Here is a 19193-nt window from a genome sequence, read left to right as displayed (position 1 = left end):
GATGTCATCACTCATCTTAAATGACATTGAGAAGTTTTCTGGGGTTTTTGGGTGCTTCATTTTGTTTTGGAGAGATGGCAGATTTGTCTTTGAAGCCAACAATCACTGGAAGCTGGCTAAATTTCAAATCAAATAGTGAACAGCTAGTGGCTCAGGGTTTTTTTCTGGTAACTGAAGAACTTGATAACTCGTCAATAAGTGTGCAGGTTCAGAGAATCCTTCACACTTCAGGCCAAGTTTTTATCTTTGCTTTCCTGAAGAGAGTAAAACATGGTTATGACTACATTTAAAAAATTCTACATCTTAAAACAATCACACAAAAAGGCATTTAGTAATTACACTGTTCCACTGCCTTTTAAAACCCCAGTTAAGCATTTTTGATAAAATAGTTCTCTTGAAGGCTGCATAACAAAAATTCTATCCTAAACTAGAAATTGCCTCAGAGTTTAGAAGAAAACTGGTTCCAAAGTCACATTTTACTGTGCTCTGCTGTCTCACCTTTGCTGTTGACTGTGCAGTATGACCAGCAACATTTTGTTCTGGACTTGCTTTATCCCCTGTATAATGTGCTGCTGCTCCCAAGTCAATGGTTTTCGAAGGATTTGCTGTGCGTTTGTGTCTGGTGGTGGTAGTTTCTGTAGCTTGTGTAATATGAATGTGTTTCGTTGTCACTGTCTCCTCTTCATCTTTAAATTCAGCTTTGGGAGATTTACCTCTTCTTGATTTTTCTTCATCACTGTCACTAGAAAAACAAAAGCAATGGAATACCATTCATGATAGACTTAAGGGGACATTTGGCTTAAGCCACAAGAGGTTTTATTAATCTAGTTCCTTGTAGTTATGGTTTGTAACAAAAATACTGCTTCTCTTACATTTGAGAAAGGAAATGTTTTACCCTTACATAATGCATCTGCATAACACAGCATTGCACCTATTGTACAAAAGTGATGAAGAAAAGCAAGTTATTTTGTTAAACATTAACTACAAGTCCACAGCAAAGGGTAATAGGAAATCAGTGTTTAAATCCAGTACATTTAATTACCTTCTGACAGGAACTCCCACACACATTATGTAACACTTCAGCAACAAAAGTTAAGTTAGCAGGTCTGCTCAGTACTTAAACCAAGAGTCAGAAAGCAGTGAAGCAAATACAGGTACTATCTTTTGGATTTCAAGAATTCCATTCCTATTTCAACTCATTTCCCTTTCCAGAGAAACAGGCTTTTATATTCTTTAAGATGTTTGCAGAAAAAGAATGTTTACAGAATTACACAATACAATGACACTATTCATTTTCTATCAGAGAACACATATGCGTTCTTAAAATGCAAAAGAACAAAAGTGTCACCATTTTAGGCAAAAACCTTTTAGAGGTCACTGCATAATATTTAATCTGTTACATTTTCTACTTTTATATTTTAAGTCTTTCACAAACAAACCAATTGCCCCCCACCAACAGACATGTTGCCTGTTATCATCAAGATTTGCACATAACAGTGAAAATTGCTGTACAGAAAGCTTAAATATATTGAAACGTATCTTGAAATAGCAATTCCCTTAGCAACATAGTTGAAAGTGGAAGGTTTTTATATTTTAATAATGCGCTGGAATACTAAAACTACAAAATTTAGGTAAGGCTTTCCCTTTGTCGGCGGGAATACGACAGTAACTGCAATATACTCTGGAGAGTAGCCTTTGTTCTCTGTTAACAACAGAGGGGGTTTTGGAATACACATTACCTACTCACCACAGGGGATGGCTCAACTCATTAACATCAGTGAACGTAAATGCCCACTCCCTTTTTTAGTTCTTTATTTTTAAAAGAAAAATATCATAGCTGCTGGCCAACCTAGCGCATACCGGCATTTGCTTGAGCCAGCCTTACACAGACAAGTGAGCTCAAATGGCATCACCTAACCTTACCCTCCCAAGGCACTTCAACCCTGACTTGAAACAACACGCCTACTGTTCCAGTTCTGGATTTCTGCAGATAGCCTGCCTACGTGCACAAATACACCAGAGGGGACCAGGAACCACATCTTTATTTGTGACATCAGGATTTTAACACAAGCCCCCAGAGAAGACTGATCTGCACATTAGCATGGTATACATGGTACATCCATCCTAAAAGCCTCAAAGGAGTGTGGATAATGTTGCCTTTTAGATGCATGTTCAAAGTATCCAAGACCAGGACAGTAACAACTAAGGCTCAAGTCTCTTAAAACCTGCTGCAATGTATTTCTTGTCATCACTACAGAGCTGCCTAGTCCATATAAACGTTCTGTGAGTTGAAGAAGTGATTGACAACCATCAAAGTCTGATCAATGGAGCCATTGCTACAGAACTGGTAGAGCTCAATCTCACTAACGTAAGAATAGAAAAAAGTGAGTCTTTGGTGATCCACAGCAAAATAAATGTCTAAAAGATTTGAGAAAAGAAATTAAACATATATGCCAGAAAGCAGGACAAATATTACAATAGTCAGTTTTCTGTGACAACTTGTACTGCTTCCAAACTGTCTCAGGAGATCTGTTTTTTATTTTTCTTTAATGGTTACATTAACACACACACACACAAAAAATACAGATTAATGTTCCCTTTAAGTGCGTCTACTGTGAGCTGAATAGTAAAATTGCAATGCTTCATCTGAGAATTGCAGAATGAATATTATTAAAAAAATAAAGAAATAAAAATTATAGCTAGTATTGCACCAAATAATTTAAAAAACTTCTGCAAAGGCAGTATATAGTTGCAACTTCCAGAAATCAAAGTATGGATACATGCTCTTTTTCTCTGCCTTAAGGTTTTTGTGGTGTGGAGGTTTTTTTTAACATTCTTTAAGGCAATAAAAGTAGTTTACTGATACTTCAAGACTATCTGAATTATATCCTACTACAAGAGTAATCCTTTACACGGAAGTTGCATTTAAACATGGTTGTTGCATCCTTTTATAGGTGTACTAAAAGTTTTGCTTCCTTTCTAGTCTGTTACCTGCATCGACATTTCTGAATATTGGAGAAACAAGGATTGACAGAGTTTTAAGAATTCTTGTGAAAAAAGTATAGTGTTTCAGAAGAACCTCTGTATATCTGCAGGTAATTTAGAAAACAGAACTTCAGCATACAAAGCTGGACTCAGGGCAGCAACTGACTTATTCACCTAAGACCTAACAAGCACTGTGAACGTACAACAGAGGTTTTCCCACCCATGGGGTGTTGTTTCTTGCCTTCTGTACTTCCAAGGGGATAATCTAATTCCCCCCCAGCAGTACTAACACTTTTCTTCTAAAGAAAAAGCACAGACTAAGCTTCTCCAGAGTTAGCTATGTGAACTGCAGTTTCACTGAAATCTACTGTAAACTCAAGCCAGCTGTATCACAGGTTAAGGTCTTAGTTACTTCAAGCATATTTTTTTCCTTCTATGCAAACTACTAGCTTTGCAAGTAGAATCAGAAATCCAGATGTTTGGCCAAGTTCTTCTGGTGTGTATATTGGAGGTAAAGATTGTGTCATCCAAATTCCATTAACCACTGTGAAGATATGTAAGTCACATTTATTCTTTGTGGTAAAGACCTTTATTGGTTTTACAGTACTAAAGTAATAATGATTTATAAAGCTATTAAGATTGAAACAACAGAATATACAACAGCAGATTTGCCAGCTGAATGAGTTTCACCATTTAGTCACTTTTCCAAGGAAAACAGCAACTTAATTCAATGTTATATAGCAGCAGGCTACAAAAACTAGTAAGTTTTTGGAAGCTTCTTTTGTGTTTTTAGAAAAAAAATTGCTGAAGCGTGAAAACACAGAAATGCTGGTATTCATGAAACATTTACAAGAGAAAGTTATGTTGTGAGCTTAAGTCACATGACAAAATTTCATGTTTCTTTCCGTTTCAATATTTAACTTCATACAAAATATAGTATCCTGTTAATACAACGTGAATTATAAGGTTTGTATTTACAGTATCTTTAAGTATAAATAGACAGCCATTCTATAACGTTGAGTTCAATCTTCTTTGATCCTTTGATGCCTTCTGTAGAAAGGAACCCCTTCATTTCAACACTCTGATAAAATACCTTCCATGCCAAGAGAAGCCAAAAGGAAATTTCAGGCTGGCAGCCAAAGCAATGTTAGAGAAGCCATGCTACCACAACCTGGATTCCTTCTTATGGCAGGATAACCTGCAACTACCAAATTGTTTTTGCTCATATATATCCCAAAAAATCCTCCTTTCATTTCTAGTCCTGAGTTTATTACTTTCATAAATTTTGAGAAAAATACCAGAACTGACATTTACCAAAAAAAGTAGAAGACAAATAAAAAGGAAGGGACAAGGGTTACAAGAGCAAAACAAAAATGAAAAATGTAATATTAGCCAGAGAAAAAGATCAGTGTGACTTGGGGTAGGAGATGTACAGTGCAGAAGTCCTCAAAATAAGGTGCTTTTTATAAAGATGAAACACTGGAAGGTACAAGAGTTTATACCAGCACAAGTAAGAGACTAGGAGCCATTCAGAAATAAAGCAAAGGAAATAAGATAAAAAATGTTTACTGTACATCCTCTACATGAAATGCAGACAGTGAGTTTACAGATGTCATGTGACAAGGTGCTTTTGAAAGGTAAGTACAGAAAAGCACACAGCAATATACCATTGTTAAATTTGAAATTGTTTACTTTCCTTCTGATCCCTTCTCTTTGTAGTCTACTGATAGTAAGTTCTAAGAGGGAACTCTGATGTGTGCAAAGAATACCAGTTTTATGATTTATTAATGCCCTAGCAAGACGACCATACTGCCTTTTTCTCAGAAATGCTACCATTATAATTACTTTTGTTTCTGTGCAAAATTGCTTGAATTTTGTAATATATACACATCTGCATGTCTATTTTTATACACATATATATAAAAATGTGTGACTGCATCTGAAGATATTCCTGTAAAAAATATTAATCAAATCTCAGTGCAAATTTGAATTTTGTTTCCCAAAAGGGAATTATTTCAATATACTTGAGCACTTTCTCTACAGCAATTTCAGATTCTGTTAAGTACAAATTTGATCTCCAGGTAATAAAATTCAATGCACCTGTTGAAGGGTGATGTATGTAAAGTTCTTTCTGCAGGCAAAGCAGGGTAGGTTTTCTTCTTTACTGAAAAAATTTAATGACCAGATGTAAACCACAACAAGTTTCTTGAGAAGGTTCAACTGAAGTTGACTTTAAAAAAAGTCACCTGCAGTCTGTTCTTCCTGGGATCAGCTGAGGGGAGAAGCACTGTGTCAAAGTAGGTCTAAGCAATTTTGTATCTCTCTCCTCTTTGGCACTTCAGCATTCAGAGTAACTAGCATTGAACGGCAGCCTCTAGTATACTGGCACAAGGAAGACCACTGAATTGCTGAGGCAAGGAAAGCTTAGGAAATTTCAGCCAAATTCCCTGCTTTGCCAGCAGCTATCTAAGCTAGGGGCAGTAATGGAAGTCAGCCAAGAGCAGTTAACTATTGACAGAGCTACATTATTCCCCAAGGCCAGTAAGAGCTGCGTAAGAAGTCCAGGAAGGAGGTATTGAACCCACACATGCTTCTGTACGGACAAAAAGAATGGCAGAGTAACTAATAATCAGCAACAACAAAGAGCTTTATAATAGCAATTTCACAGAATAAATTCATGTTAAAATAACTCTAGTACCTGCACCTTTCTGGAGAGTCTTCTCTATCTTTCCTTCGGAACTTGCTGATGGTATCATCGATCGTGCTTCCAATTTTGTCGCTCAGCTCACCTAACTTATCGCTGAATGGAAAAGCTGTTTTTTTATCCCATTCTTCATCCCATTTTGACTTGGGCTCAGGATCATATCTTTCACCTGTGTAAGGCATTAAGATAAGAAATACTAAAGATAACAGGAAAAAAAAATGCCTGCAGTCTTTCTGGAATCACTCTCAAGCCCCCCTGCCCTACATACATAAACCTTAAAAGTTTTCAAAGCAAACTGAAAGCTCCCACAGTGCTGAATCAACACTATTACAGCAAGGCACAGCATGTAATGCCAATCATTAAGTGGCAGGAATGCAGATTCAAAGACTTTTGTTTATGACAATGACACAATCTTAATGCACTGCACAGCCCAGAACATCAGGAGACTGTTGGACTCTGCTGGAGAAGCACAAGAGGCACAATCAACCCTGGCTGCATAAGCAGCTTATCAGAAATGGGATGTGCCAGTTTTGTAAGAGTCATTTAATGCCCGATATTCCATTCTTGGCCAAGCTGTGTGCTCAGAGGTAAATCAATGGGTTTTTTTATACATTGACATTCATGAACACATAAAAGCACAGTACCAAAATATTGAAAGACATAAGTGTGCAATGCATGATAACTTTCTGTTCTTCCTTTTCCACACTCAGTGACTAAAAAAAAAAACAAACCTTTTAAAGAGTTGAAAAAAGAAGAGGCAGTAAGGCAAATCAGCTTCTCAGCAGCCACTGAGTACTCTGAACATCTTTACTAAACACTCAAGAAATCAAAAACATTTTCCTTCTAATCACATATTCAAGACCTCAATACTGGTATCTTAGCTTACAATCAGCTGATGGTTTTACTTTAAGTACATTTGCTGTACAATCTCATTAAGAAAATTCAAGAAATTTAAGCTTGGGTTTATTTATACAAACCCAGGCAATCTAAGTTTAATTTAAAAGCAAAAACAACACTTACATTTTAACAGACTTCACTATCAGAAGCACAGCACACTTTACTAACTTGTATTGTGATCTTTTATCAGACCTTCTGCTGAAAACACAGGTATATAAAACAACCCAATATAGCTCAGTTTCTAGACAACACTTTTAGACAAACATTTTATATTTTGGCCCTTGCACACATGAAACAAGGCATTTTTTGTACTATTGAAAAATGCAAAATACTAGTTAAATTTTTTTAACTTGAGGTGAGTAAAATTGAGTGTCAGAAAGGAAGAATTGTGAAAAATTCATTACATCAAGTTACATACAAATTATATTGTAGCTCAGGTAATGTTTAAGATGTATTCAATTAAGCCATTTTTAATAAAAAGAAAATGATGGATTCCAGCACTACAAGGTGCAAAATTTGAGTTATATCTGTTCAATATACCATAGGATGTATTTTCTTACTGAAGAGAACTGCAAGTCTCCAATGACATTTGTTTAGATTCATAAACGATAGACAAACTTTTTCAAAGTAGAGAACCTGTTACAAATCAGCAAGATACTCAGCGAGATCTTTATCACTGAAAAAGGAGAAATTGCTAAGAAATGTACTACTGTTAAATTTTGCAGGAGACTAAAATGGCCTTATTTAGTTTATGCCAGGCTCTCAAGCATTTTAATGTAGATTCCATTAGAAGGTTTTCTTGTGCAACAGGAATTTTAAAATAAATAAAAAACCCCGAGAGCTCAGTATTTTCAGGACAAAAAGAACTAAGGAAAACTCTGAAAATACAAGCATTTTATATTTAAATAAATAGAATCCTTCAGACTAGAAGTCTGACCTGGGAAAAAATTTGTTTTGTGCTGCTAGAAAGATTTTTTTAAAAAAAATTTTTTTTCTTCACTCAACAAATAAAGGGATAATTAAAAATTCTTTACCATAAAAATGAAATACAAGCCAAAGAAGGCAGTCCTTTAAATTAAAAAACTTGAATGGTAACTAAAGAGCATATAGAGAAAGACTTCTACCCAGCATACAGGGTTAGATCACGACTCTGTACAGAGCAAGTCAAAAGATAAGCTCAGTGGAAGAACAGAGGGACATATACTTAAACTACAAATGCAGTGACTCATAAGTGTTTCCTAAAAAGAGAATCACCAGAATTCCAACCAGGTAGCAAAAGCCTAAAAGAGTATAATAAAGCAAGACATATCCTGCCATAGAGAGAGATTTTTCAACTACTCTGCATATGTGGAAAAGGGACAGCAGAGGAACATGGAGAAGTAACCTGTCTAAAACAGAAGAGAGCAAATCTAAGTTTAAAGCTCACAGGGAAGAAGAGTAAAAACCATACATAGCACCAGAGAGGGACAGGTGAAGTTTAAGTCCTGCACAGCTACTACTCAGCTCTTATATCAAACCCTTCTCAAAGAAGTCACTGACTATAGCAAACCAGAGCCTTGTGCCATTGTGACTTTGGGACTCATCCCTTAATGAATGCAGCCAAGGATTTACTCAGGCCAAAGAAAACACAGATAAACATCGCAAGACTGACAGCTGGATCATGGATGACATGCTGGGATATACCAGACATAAAAGCCAGTTCAGGCTCAGATCCCTGCTACACATTAGGGCAGGGACTGGGGAGCGAGGAGGAAGCTGCACACTTGGACTTGATAAGCAAAACATAGTACTGGTTGTGTGCCTTTATCTAATCAAGGCTGTCAGAGAAAACTGTGTCCTCTCTAAACAAAGGCAAGCTGATGGCATTACATCCTCCGAGGCCAAAATCTTACACACTATGCTGAAGACGCATAGTCTGACAGAACTCATTGCACACATGAAGAACATCAGTCACCTCAACAAAACGGGTGCATTTCCAGAAGCAAGGGTACATCAGACTACCTCTCAACAGCATTTGGATGATGGGGTTTTTTAATTTGTGGGTTTTTGTTTTGTGTGTGCATGACCTCTGCAATGAAGGTCCCATTGCAATTACCAGACCCAAGCTGGATATAGGACTGGCACCTTGTGCAATGAGGGCAGAGATACATGACAGCTGGATTCTTTAGTTTTTGGAATTTTTGATTTTTGAAAATCTGATGGCAGGTTTTCTGATTTTTTCAATGAGGGAGCAGATGACCAAGTGACCCTTCACACACATCTTTTTAACATATATAATATACATATTTGAAAGATAATATATATAGGGATTTTTTTAAACAAAAAAGTTTAGAACTAACTTTCTGGTGTTAATTATGGCCTCTTCCCTGTCAGCTGGAATTCCCTAGGATTTAGGGATGAGCAGTGTTGCACTAAATTTCCAGCCTGCATATGGGTCTGCTGTGCTATGCAACCAACATCCAGCTGCAAGCTCACTATGTCTACACAAAGTAAATCTGGTATTGCCTGTGGGAGCCCTCCTTCGAAAAAGCACATGGGACTTGCAGCACTAATCAAACAAGATTTTAAAAATCACACAAACTGAGACAGTAACAACTGTATAGGTAAACTCCTGAAATATAAGCTCCATCACTTACAAGGTACTTTATGGATATATTTAAAGTCAGATCTGACAGACATCAGAACCCATACAGATAATCCAAAGATATCTTTCAAGTGTCCAAACAGTATTATCTGGGAAACTAAAAAGTCTAATGGCATATACCACCTACATCGTTTCACCCAAACAGTATTACTGCCCTAAAAGCCCTAACCCAAATTAACCAACGGTTCTAAAGGAGGTTGGCAGGAGTAGGTGAAGCAATTCCTGTGCTGTGGTAGGTGGAAAGTATCATCACTTTTTTTTTTTTTTTAAAGGCTTACTAAGAGACCCTGACTTAATAAGGGCATTTATTTATCTACTGCTACAGCAGCATTCATTTCACAATGAGACTCTGCCTATGGATAAAAACAAAACAGCTAAGTTTTTGCTAAACCAATGTGTTAATATAATTTGTATTAGTTTCTAGTTAGTTTTTGTCTAAAAAAGACTAACTTAAAGATTTTTAAAGTAATTCATTTAGATTTGTATGTGGGGGTGAATGTGCAAGATTTCTTTTATAATAGCAACACTGACAGTTAAAGAAATGTAAAGAAAAAGCATTGAAAGGAGCACCTTAGAAATTCCTTAAGTTATTGGTGTTATCTAAGCCAAGTTAAAAGCTGAGATTGTCAATCCTTGACCAAGAAAGCCTAGTACTCACTGTATCTGAACCCTCCAACACTGTCCGAAGAAACCCCAATGTATTTGTCTTTGTTCTTCTTTGCTTTCTTTCTTTCTTCCCGAAGTCGATCATCATCTTGAGCAAATTCAACCATTTCTTTTACCTTCTGGCGTATGTTTATACCTTGGTCTTTGCCATTTTCATCTGTATAGGTAATGCAGGATAAAGATGATGGATGGAAGAGGGGGGAAAAAAGCAAAAAAATAAATCAGAGGCAGCAATACTGAACATCAAACTGATAAGAAAATTTGAATTATGAACACAGCAGTCAGAGAAAGATCTTATGGCTGCTAACGTCCACTGCATTTGTTTTGAAAGTATCAAATAATTTGTTTCAACACAAATTTTCATCCTTGGATAAATGATAGTTTTCACTGAATGGTGTATTTAGAAGCATCTAACTGCTGCTGAAACATTGAAAAGATTAACAAAGACTGAGAGAGAAATTATATTCTCCACTTAAACAATTTTAAGCCTTCAAAATATAACCCCTTTTCCTCAGTCTTTTTAGTACAGGTTTTACACATTTAATTGTAAGAACTCAGTCTTATTGGAAAACTGAATTTTTGAAAAATTGCTTTCAGTTGGGATGTACTACAAGCTAAATGTGCTCCTTTCCCAGCTTTTTTCACATTCAAAACACACACTGGCCTTGCTGCCTTTGCACTGTAAATATTATTTGGTGGGAGGAAAAAAACCCAGCTTCAAACAGATGTGTGTGTTTTGGAGCTCTAACCTTTTCTTCCCATATGATTAAAGCTATTCCTTTACGGACACCACAGGGGACCAGTCTCTAGTGCATATTTTAATATAAACCCGAACACTCATGTTGTGTTGGTTCTGTTGTTATTAGGCAGTCTTTTCTGCAAGTTCTTGTCTTCACTAATTAATACTCTAGGGTCCCACGTCTTGGATTCTGCACTCTTCACACAACTGGCAACAGTCACATTCTAATTAGACTGGGGAAGCTTCTAAGCTGGTTCAGGTGACTGACAACTCCAACTACTGTTTTAATTTGCTTATAAGATTTTTCTATTGCTCACCTACAAAGTGGTAATTTTCCAGGGATCGCAAATCATAAATGTGTTCTCTGGCACTTGTAACAACACGCTCTGATCCATTCCTTATGAGGTAAGCTAGGAGCAGCAAAGACTATAAAAATACAAAGCACCTTATGATTGCATGAAAAAAAGCTCTATCTTTAAAAAAAAAAAAAAGCAATAGAAAACCAAACCTACCTCCCTCCCCAAATTAGTAAGTATTAAGACTTTCCTCTTTTAAATAAATGCTTATTATATGAGTTCACACAGAAAAAGCACAATGTTTTCCCCACATGCACCTTTTGCTCTTTAGAATATCAAAACTGTATTTGTCAAACTAATTTGTTGTTACTAAATCACAAGTAGTTACCTTCATCACCTACTGCTTATTTTAAAAGACAGCAGTAGCAATTTAAGAGAAAAAGTTAACCCTGCTAAATGAAGCATTTTCTTTTGCCTCTTTTGTTCACAATTTTCCAATGGTTTTCACTGAAAAGTAACTCCTACAGAAATTAAATTCCTACAGAAATTTAAGAAGCCTTCTGCAGGATGCAATGGATATACAAAACTGCATCTCAGGACAATTTTAAGCAAGTGACAAAACAAATGAAGTTTAAGTAGTACTTTAATTGCAATTTTTTACGTTGAGGATTTCTATCTAGAAGAAAATTAATGCACTTTCTCCAAAGTAGTGCCTTTATCAGTTAAAACTATCATTATATTTCAACCTATCCAAACCTGATAAGCAATTCCAAGCAGTCTTTATAACATTAAGTAGTTATGTGTGATAGCATTAAATATTAATTTATATTGTACTTCAGGGAAAACAATTACTAGGAATACAAAACATCAAGCACCTGTGAAAAGCACAAACCATGCCTTAGAATTAATTCTGTCTTGTTACAATCCTGGCATCAAGAAAAACAAAATATAAGCTAGTCTAATACATCAATTTGAAAAAAATGAGGTTATATTTGCATAATTCAGTGAACATTGAACACCACTTTAAGTGCAGCATGATATAATCTTAAGCAAAAAGTTTCTGTACCATGCTAATTAGCCAGAGACAAGAAAAATGCAAATGATTCAGTTCTTTTTTCCAAAAGGCAAGTAGGACATAAAAGCCTCATATGATAAGATCTGCAAGAAAATTTGGTCCAAAGCTAAACTACCATGTTTAGGGAATAAGAAATTGGCAGAAAATTCAGATTAGTGTCCATTTTATTTCAGGTATTCTTGAATTCCTTCAAAAACAATTTCCTGATAGCACAATAACTTATCATCTACTTCTCATGGAGTACTATAACAACTCCTTTGGGTAGATTCAAAATGTGAATGCTACTCCAATACTTGAATATCAGAAAAATGTAATTGCTCTATTATGTTTGTTAAGTGGATCTTAGACACACTTCTAAAGCTAGAATTTTGTTTTTTTCCATATAGAGCATTTGAAAGACATCTTTGACTTCAGTAACAGAATTATAAAGCCTATAGTTAGGAAAGAAATTATAGGTTGCTAGCAGAGTAAGTGATATAGCAGTAGCTAAATAAGACACTGCATCAGAACATTATACTAGCAACAAGCATTATGTCCTTCATAGACCAACTCTAAGTCTTGAATACTTCCAGCTCATATACATACACACCTTATAAACTCTCCTCCAGTTCTTTTTATTGTCTTTCAGCATTCGAGTCCAAAGCATGTTCATAAGTTCTGGAAACTGTTCATACATAAAAGTAGCCCTAAAGAAATAAACAAAAGGAGTAAAGAAATTTTATTCTCTGTGGTTTGCCACAATAGCGTGTTAAGACTCAGGGCTGACAGTAGATGGCAGGCTTGATCTAAGCCCATTCACATTTGATGACATTACAAGGGAAAAAGCTATCCTTATTTATTACTCATATAGAAGTAATTTACATACCAGTACTACAGAAGAAAAAAGTAATTCTAGAAATCTGAGGCATTAGAAGAACCTTCACTAATTTATAACAAAAATAATGTTTAACACAAATACCCTAATAACAACTGCAACTAGTCAAACATGCAACTTCCAAACTTATTTTAACAGAAAAAATGTTCAAGGAAGAATTTAACATGTTTTGCACTACTTGGAAAAGTCACAAGAAAGCAGTTTGAAAATAAACACTCCAAAAAAGTCAGATATATTGGAAGACTTATGAGGCTACATAAATAAAAAAAAATCAAGAATTTGAAAAAAAATACCTTGACTTCGTTTTTTGTTTGACAGTTTTCAATACATTGTAAGATTATGCATTAAAAAAGACTTGATTTACAGCAACTTTTCAGCATTATCAGTCAGCATACCACAGAGTTGATTTAGCAGCAAATTTCACATTCCCGTATAAAATGCACCACATTTCTCTTCTTCATCACTGAACCAAATTATCACTTACTTGGCAATCTCTCCCATGAGTTGCCCCGAAGGTCCCCACGGATCATCATTGGTTGCTTCTCGAACCTTAGACTCTATTTCTGAATAATTCATAACCACATTGGTGCTGCAAAGGAAAAAAATTAACACACATGAAGATTAGCATCAAAACTGAGAAACACATGAAAACTTAATAATGACACTAGTGTGTATCTCACTTAATGAGATACCTCTATAGGGTGGGAAAGAAAACATCTTTAGTGCAGAAGTTACCCTGAGGACACTATGCAACACATTTAAGTTATCTTTAAGGAGGTTTTACTATGCTATTAGTCTTCAAGAATACAGATGAGAAACTAGAGATTACATTGCAGCTGGATTCAGTCCAGTAAAAATGGCTTTCGGTCCACTTAAAATCCAAACCGAACCACTAGAGTCAAAGCTGATAGCTTCCCCAACTAGATATCATTTGCTTACAGGTTTGTACAGTGTACAGTTATTTGCAAGAGGCTTTATAACTCAATCAGAAGCAGTTTTTGTTTGTTTGTTTTTAATGATGAGTGCTATAGAGAAACTCAAGAATATCAGTACCAAACAGGTGTTAGTAAAAAAATTAAAAATTAAGAAAAAAAAAAAAATCACACAGAAGACTGAAGTAAGGGAGATTAGATTCACTACCAAGTCTGTTTCCTAGCTTAATTTATTTAAGAGAAAACAGCAAAACAAGAAAAGCTGCAAAGCACTCTGTTACAATTAAAGGAATACAAACACTATAAGGAGCCCAGGCTGTATCTACGAGAGTTCACAGAAGAACATAAATTGGAAAAAGGAAGCAATTTTTCCATATCAGTTATATTAGAATAGTCAATATGTGATTATTTATTTTAAACAACTCTCTCAAACTGGTAACCTTCAACTATAAGCCCAGCAACCTCCTTTGTGCCCCTGAAAGTATCCAGATACATTTGATAACATAATGATTTTCCTTATATTTTAAGGTGAGTGAGCAGGCCCAAAGCATCATTCATATGAAGAATGTTTGAAAAACAACTCTCTAATTATGGAGCAATATAGCATACAATCATAATGAAAACATTGGTAAAAGGAAACCTAGTGACCTCTGCTTTCCCTATATACTTTGCAGTGTATTTGAAATAACTTAGAAATTACATGTGTACACCTATTGTATCAAACTTTTGATACTTTACTTGTTAAAAGTACATCATACAACTGGTTTCAGAAGCTAAAAAAACCCTGCAAGATAACTGCATTCAACACAAATCATCTTATAAAGTCAAACTGATTAAACTGTAGGAAAGATCTAAAAATCTTATAATACCATGCATAGAAGGCATTTGCTGCTTAAAAAAATCCTCTGAACCTGAAAGGACTAGAAGGGGAAGAAAAAAAAAAAGAAAAAATCAAGATGCTTAATAGTCATCCCTCTGTCCATGTAGAAGTTGGCACAAAGCAGAATTCAAGCAATACCTGTTCAATTTTATTTGGCATAAGGATAGCAAAGATCTTGGAACTGGGAGTTATAAACAGTAGAAACAAGAATGAGATCCCCTTAAGTCTGAAAGGGGACACAGAAGGTAATTGTTAAAACAGAATAAAATTCCTGGACTTAATCTTGGATTCTCAGCATGAGAATTCCTGCTGTCAGATTCTGATGTATGATTTTATTCAACTTTGTGTCTAAAGACAGTGTAAGCTACATGACTGAATAAATAATCAGCAAGCTAACAGAACCTATCTATATAAGAAAACGCATGTAGGAACACAGCAGTAGTTATGAACAACAGCAATTAAGGTTTTACAAATTCATTTATGCTAAATGCACCTCAAGCTTCTGTTTCTGACATTTTCTTTACCATACATACAAACTAATACCATCTTTATTTCCCATATGCATGGAACACTAAAAAAAAAAAAAAAAAAAAAAAACAAGAAAAACAAACCACAACCCCAAAGCTACAGGCTTCAGTGCTTTGCAGCTTTCAGCACACTGGTTCCCTTGTCCGAAGCAAGGAAAGGCAGGGAGTTGAATGGAAAGGTTCTGTTTGTTTTTATAATCCCTCTTTAAGCACTTGTTTGAGAGACGATGGAGAGTTGGGGAGAAGCATAAAATGAAGCATTTCCTTCATTTCTTAGAGCAAAGAATTTAAGAGTGGAAAATTCATGAAAAGATGCAAACTTACTGTAAAAAAAAAAAAAGGGCCAGCATTAGCTATGGAAGTGCTCGAAGTGCAAAGTGCATGGCTAAAGCAGCATCGGGGTTGAAAGGGGGAAATGGAAGGAAAACAAGGAAATTAACTAATGCCAAAAGAAAGAAGGTGCAGTTCAACCCCTCTAAGTACAGAAACATGCTCTATTTCTAAAACCCTCCTGCAGTAAAGTTATTGTTCTCAGCAACTAGAAGAAAGCTCTTTTTTAAACACCAAGATGAGATCTAATGGCACAAAGCGTTCCAAAACAAAGTATCTTTAAGCCGCATTTAATTCAGCAACAAATGTAAACTTCAAGGAAAAAAAAAAAACTGTTGTATAGTTTGGCATCATTCCAGGTCACTTAAAAATAACCATTTCTAAAAAGGTGGAAATACAGTTTTATTCTTCCTTTCCCATGTTTTCTATGGCCCTCATTCCATGCCCTACCCATGATTCCTGTGACCTTTGCAACAAAAAAATAATTTATGTCCAGATGTGAAGGGAAAAAGTGACTAGCTTGATTGCCAAGACTTCCTGTGATTGATATAAATTTAATATCCGAGGACACTTTCAGACACCAGGGGGGGCTCTCTGATTAGTTTATACTGGGCAGCTTCCAGGGAATCGTGCTGGATTGCATGGACACAGTCTGCTTTGCAAACAAATGGACATACAACAGTCAAGACTGACAGAAAGTATCTTTGCAGTGTTTAAAACACCCTATTATCTGCAAGACTACATTTGGATTTACCCCAAATCGTTCACTGAAACCCTGCACAACTGGAATCTTGTGACAAGCACATTTACAGAAAGTTTTGACAAGGACAAAGACATTAAACATAAGTGTATTTTGCAAGTTACATCCAAAATAAAGGCACAGCAAATAAATGGGTTGACATCAACATTACAAACTGTTGCATTCTTTTCTGTTTGTGTCTTACATTTCTTTTAAGTCTATTAAATCAGACTGGTGTCAACAGAGGATTTTTACTCTTTATTGTACCCTTAAAAATTATTTCAGTATTGTTTCTTTTAAAAAAAAACAGAACTGTTCAGAAAAGCCAAGAGAGGGCACTGTCAGATCTCTATGAAACAGCAACCAAAATGTTAGCTTTTAATTTCTTGCAAGAGAACACTCAACTTTAAATGTTTGTATCTACAATTTATAGCAACACTGAATAGGTAGCTCAAGTTTGAGACTAAATTCCTCCACATGAATAAAGGGACATTGCTAGGGAAAAGCCAGTGGGTAGTAGTTTTAAGTATCTGATCACCTCCAACTGCATCAGACAAGAGATACACTTTCTCTTAAAAAAAAAGTTAAAAGTTTTACATGCATTTTATAAACTGTGTTTTAACATGTTTTGAAGCTGAATAGATGTACCATAGACGAAATGCCCCCAAAATAGTACTCTGTCCACAATTTTGGCTGCATTTTTCAAAGAAAAAAAAACTTTCAAAGAATTCAACCAATTGTAAATAGCTTCAAATTTTGCTCTAAGTTACATTTTGAGATTTGTAAATTTGAGATAAAGCTGTCATCTGAATCCAGGTGATATCCTATAGTGTGCTAAAAAAACCCAGAAAATAAGCAAGAGGAGGAGAGAAGAGGGATGTAAGGGGTGAGAGGAATTATTGCATGTACCTCAAATGTGTAATTTGAGGTAAAAGTGATGGTTAGTTGGTGTTAGGGAAAGCAAGCAGACAAGCAAGAGGGGACAAAAAGTTCTGTATAAAACTAAGGGGATCAGAGAAGCTACCAAGGTCCAGCCAGAAAGTTTACCGCCTATCTGCCACTTAAACCTTTACAGTTGCAACAGTCTGAAAAGCACTTTAGCTTTCAGGCGTAAGAGGATAAAAATCCTACAGGTCTGAGATTGTATTCTGAGCACTATTCTTTGAAACACGGAAATGAAAGTTAGCTTGTAGATGGCCTGCTTGAAAATAAAGCCTTACAGACTGAAAAAACACTTCAGAGAACAACATACTACAAAAAAGGCATACTTTAAGAGGGATCCTGTCTTCCCCCTTCCCTTATCAGTGGATACTGAATGTAACCAATAATGTGGACATAAATACACACGAGCACTAGTAAGCAATAAATGTATCTGTAGAAAACTTCTATTTGTGTTTGATTTCAACATACTCCAGTATAAGACTCTAACAGATATATTTTGGCTACTCTGCTTGGGCTTCTGACCTTACATAGTAATACATGAATCAAGCTACTAATGCTCAGAGGGACAATATTAGTGAGGATGAGGTGTACTCTACCCTCAGTAATGTATCAGCACTTCTTCAGTGTTTTTTCCATCAAACAGCCACAAAATAAATACTTAAAAAGAAAGCTTTCCTCTTCCAGGCTATTAAAAAAAAAATAAAAAAAAAATCACTTTTATGCCGGGAAAGTAAAATCATTGTATTTCCACCCAACATTCTGTTAAAAAATGGAATAAGCACAACATCATGAATTGAAACGTTTGCTTCAGAGTGAAGATTTTTCACTGTTCAACACCACAAGGTGTTTGTTCTGTATAGATTCATATGCTGTAACTTAAGTCAGGAGATGATCATCACTTACAAAATATTACACAACTGTAACTATACTGCTTCTAGTAATAGCTTCCAATTGGTAACACTACAACCAGTTTTGTTGTGCCTGAATTAGTTACCCCACAATAACTGCTGGTTCCACTCTGGAAAAAAAACCCAAACACAAAACCATAACAAACAGGCCCTAAATCTCTCTATATCATATCCCTTGAACCAGGAACACTTTGGAAACATGGATGGGGAAACACAAGGCTCAACATAGTCAGCAACAGAAATGGAATGAATCTATTTTCTCAGCTAATCTCTACTCTGCAATTAACCACCAAACTTCAACCCTCAAACAACATTTCATAACAATGATTTACATACACTACCAGCAAACCTGCTGAAGAAAAAGGTGCAACAACTTTTGTCTTTGTTCATTTGATTCAACAGTTCAGTTAGAACCTCAGACGCAGCATACAGCACTAGTAAGAGTAAATAGTTCAATGCCCACAGTCTTTCCAAAAGAATGCCACAGATATTTCCACTTCATGCTCCCCAGCATCTCCTGTATCTTCCAGACTTTTTCCATGGTCAGTGGTGTTCTGTTCCCTCATCACCCTGACAATACATTCCGGTGCATGAAATCACAACTCATAAAGGAAGCTTACAGTTCACTGCTAGATTTTGGGAGCAACATTCTTTTGAAGGAAGTATTCCTAAGATAAGCATTCATCAGGAAAGGAGTAGAGAGCTATATCTCACAAAGTTTCAGATCTTCAAATGACATGTAAATTTAACATTTCATATTAATGCTCAAATAACAGCAGAGTCTTAAACATGCAGAAACCTTTAAATAGCACGTGCATAGGAAACCTGCAATAGAGAAAATAAGTGCCATGAGAAAAGGTATTTATACATTAAAGGTAAAGAAAGAATAATAAATATCTATCCATCCACCCATTCAGAATGGAACTTACTTTAAAACATATTAAGGAATCAGAAAGCCTAACAGATCTTAGTGAATGTTTCTGCACAAACTTAAAAGCCTTGAATATGCCCTGGGGCAAGAGTCAGACCACTCCATTAAAAGCACCATTAGGATT

At 35.7% G+C, this 19193-nt stretch overlaps 1 protein-coding gene across 1 annotated transcript in view; it reads right to left on the bottom strand.

The window, feature by feature from the left end:
• The window catches only part of CLINT1 (clathrin interactor 1), a 53473-nt gene that overhangs the window by 12030 nt on the left and 22250 nt on the right, over positions 1-19193 (bottom strand). The window contains exons 2-7 of the mRNA XM_049829295.1: positions 13365-13469; positions 12596-12692; positions 10953-11061; positions 9889-10053; positions 5684-5858; positions 499-742 (exon numbers count right to left, since the gene is read on the bottom strand). Of these exons, the coding sequence (XP_049685252.1) occupies positions 499-742; positions 5684-5858; positions 9889-10053; positions 10953-11061; positions 12596-12692; positions 13365-13469 (895 nt within the window). The remainder of the gene's footprint in view (positions 1-498; positions 743-5683; positions 5859-9888; positions 10054-10952; positions 11062-12595; positions 12693-13364; positions 13470-19193) is intronic.

Source organism: Accipiter gentilis, chromosome 26, assembly GCF_929443795.1.
Source record: "Accipiter gentilis chromosome 26, bAccGen1.1, whole genome shotgun sequence".
NCBI classification, from domain to species: Eukaryota; Metazoa; Chordata; class Aves; order Accipitriformes; family Accipitridae; genus Astur; species Astur gentilis.
Note: the sequence above shows the minus strand (reverse complement) of the source record. Positions and strands in the feature narration are given on the sequence as shown.